The sequence below is a fragment of the Nanorana parkeri genome, unplaced genomic scaffold (genome assembly GCF_000935625.1).
Source record: "Nanorana parkeri isolate BGI_ZX_2015 unplaced genomic scaffold, ASM93562v1 scaffold689, whole genome shotgun sequence".
Classification (NCBI taxonomy): domain Eukaryota; kingdom Metazoa; phylum Chordata; class Amphibia; order Anura; family Dicroglossidae; genus Nanorana; species Nanorana parkeri.
The window spans coordinates 64,656-67,304 of NW_017306957.1; the positions used below are offsets into that span (position 1 = coordinate 64,656).

The window sequence follows — 2,649 nt, forward strand, 5'->3', positions numbered from 1 at the left end:
CGTGTGCCGATCGTGGAAGTGGGCGGGCAGTGAGCATGAGGCGGGGAGGAGGTGCGGCATGTGGAGCGTGGATGCAGGCAGGCAGGTCTGGCAGCGGCGAGCGTGAGGTGCAGAGTACAGCGTGTGTGGAGCCGTGAACAGGACCAACTAATCGAAAGCCGATTAATCGATTAAAACGTTGACAACTTTTTCAATCATCGATTTATAATCGATTTTTGTTGCAGCCCTAGTTTGATCCGCCCGGCAGAACCGATGGACAGGTCACACGTCCGCAAGCGATAAAACACTCTTCATTTTCCTCTGCCATTATCAATGTGTGCGTGAGGACTCATGGAACTGGTAGTTCCGCACCCAGGCATCAGGGAGAGACTATGTGCCCCCCCTGCTGGGAAGTTAGGTTGATGTGCAGCACCAGGAATTCGAAGAGGGGTAAAATAGAGAGGTAAATGAAACAATTCCAAAGTAAAAACTCAAAAATAATGCAATTATTGAGGAGAAGAAAAAAAATAACTTGTATAGAAAAGCATTGTAATAAGTGAGGCTTTAATACTACTTCAATTGTTTTTTCCTTTTATAGTTTTTGGGGGATTTTTTACTTTTTTTTTTTTTTCTTAAAATTATTGAATTACCTTCACAAATACCCACTATGTGGTAGTAGTGACATGTACACTTTTACGGAGATGCCAGGAGTCTCCTTTACCTCCTGCCAGTGCAGGTCAAGGACACCGAGCCCTCGATTTTCTTCTAACTTATTGTTGCTTAATGCTTCCATCAAATACAGCTAGGGAGAACACTTAGTGGAGTGGAAGTATTTGCATATTTGTGCACTCATGGAAAGATGTGCCTGCATTTTATCCCTGTGGCCAGTTCAGAAGAAGGTGTTCTTCAAATACAACAAAGTGCTTCTGGATTGAGGAGAAGGCACTGTCTGTCTGTTTGTTTTGCATGTCCTTTGTGGATTGATAAGCTGTGTAAATATGATATTTATGCAAAGCAAAGTCTTAAATGATACATTTCAACCACACGCACTTAAATGGTAAAAAGTTATAAGGGGAATGCATTTTGTTTTAATTTATGTTTTTAATGTTGGGTGAACATGAAATGTTGTATATTCTTATTTTGCAAATCTTCTATGCTTCCAGCAGATGGAGTTCTAGTTTTATATTTACAGCTAGATCAGCTTCCAGAAAGAAGCTCATTTTTAACAGAAGCAAGAAACACATTCTTGTCCAAAAAGCCGTTCTAGTTTCCCTTAGACATTTATGACAGGTGACAGAAATATGTATACAGTATAGTTGTCATTATACCTGTGAGTCTTGTTAATCCATTAGAACCACGAGATTACAAAAATATCCTACAACTTTCCTATTGAAGACTATAATCTTGCTTGTAGATTGATAACATGTACAGTATGAATGTTCAACCCATACAAATCTGATAGCTCTACTGTAGTGAATGAACTGTCACTGCTGACCCTAAATCTTCTAATTCTGCGATTCCCTTTTCCCCAGCATTTGAAGATATGCTTGAAAATCCTTTAAACAGCACACAGTGGATGAATGACTCTGAAACAGGTCCCGTAATGCTGCAGATATCTAGAATTTTCCAGACCCTAAACCGCACGTAGAAGGCAATGTCACTTCTGAAGAGTCGCCTTTGCTTCATCATGTCCCTGGGACTTGGGGAGAGAATGCCAAAATCTTACTGATTGCATTGTTATATTTTTTTTCCAGTTCTGGGCCCCTGTCATTTATTCAGCTCAGGAGAGTGTGAGTGTGAAGTTTCTTTAATCACAAAAACCACTTCGATTTGTGAGCTTGTTGGCGTTGTTTTGTGATTTAGACTGAGCAGCCGTTAAAGTGCAAGTTCACCTTTTAGGTCCTACCTGCTGTGCCACTTTCTGGTGGAAAATTAAATGACGGGGCCATCTTAAATGGAATCAAATAGCTTTCATAAACATAGAGATACAGTTAAAGAAAAGGAACAAACTTAAATTCATCCAAAAAGTAGGAACAGTTGAGTTCTTGTTATGGCCTATTCCTAAAAGTATTCTTTTGTTATGAACTGTTCACCTTTTGGCTTGCTGTGCCATATTTTTGTGAAAATATACAAATGGATGTGGCCTTCATGTATTTATTTGGAGAGATTACTAAAGTCCAATCAGGGAAATGAATAAATTGCTGAGATATCAATATAAGCCAACCAGTCGTTTTGTTGTTTCCCATCAGTCTAACATAAATTGGCCATATCATTATTATAATAGCTAGCATTGCTCCCAGTTTCAAGCCTTGCTTGCCATAACTGGCCTATTCCTGATCTTCTAGGGGGCAATAATGAGCATCTATGGCAGGCACGGGTACACATCACTTGCGAAAATGGGTTCCCAGGGCTCTGATGACTTGATCCCCTTTTATTTCTGATGAGGGATCTGTTGCATGTGCTCCCCCCACTAAGAGAGGTTCATTAAAACACAATCATTGTACAATATTACTCACAGGACTTCTCATGCTATGACTTACTGAACACCAAAAAAAAAGCTGTTGACAGAAATGAAGTTCACACAGAGGTGCCTGCACACATGCAGCAATCTCTGTGTCCTCACTGTTCTGATCCGGTAAGGCCTGGTTCACACCTGTGCGTATTGCATAA

The 2,649-nt window shown here is 40.3% G+C and overlaps 1 protein-coding gene across 1 annotated transcript in view; it reads left to right on the forward strand.

The window, feature by feature from the left end:
* The window catches only part of UBAC1 (UBA domain containing 1), a 29,959-nt gene extending 28,084 nt beyond the window's left edge, over positions 1-1,875 (forward strand). The window contains exon 10 of the mRNA XM_018563723.1: positions 1,512-1,875. Coding sequence (XP_018419225.1) covers positions 1,512-1,627 — 116 coding nt within the window. The 3' untranslated portion in view covers positions 1,628-1,875. The remainder of the gene's footprint in view (positions 1-1,511) is intronic.
* Positions 1,876-2,649: the final 774 nt, after the last annotated feature.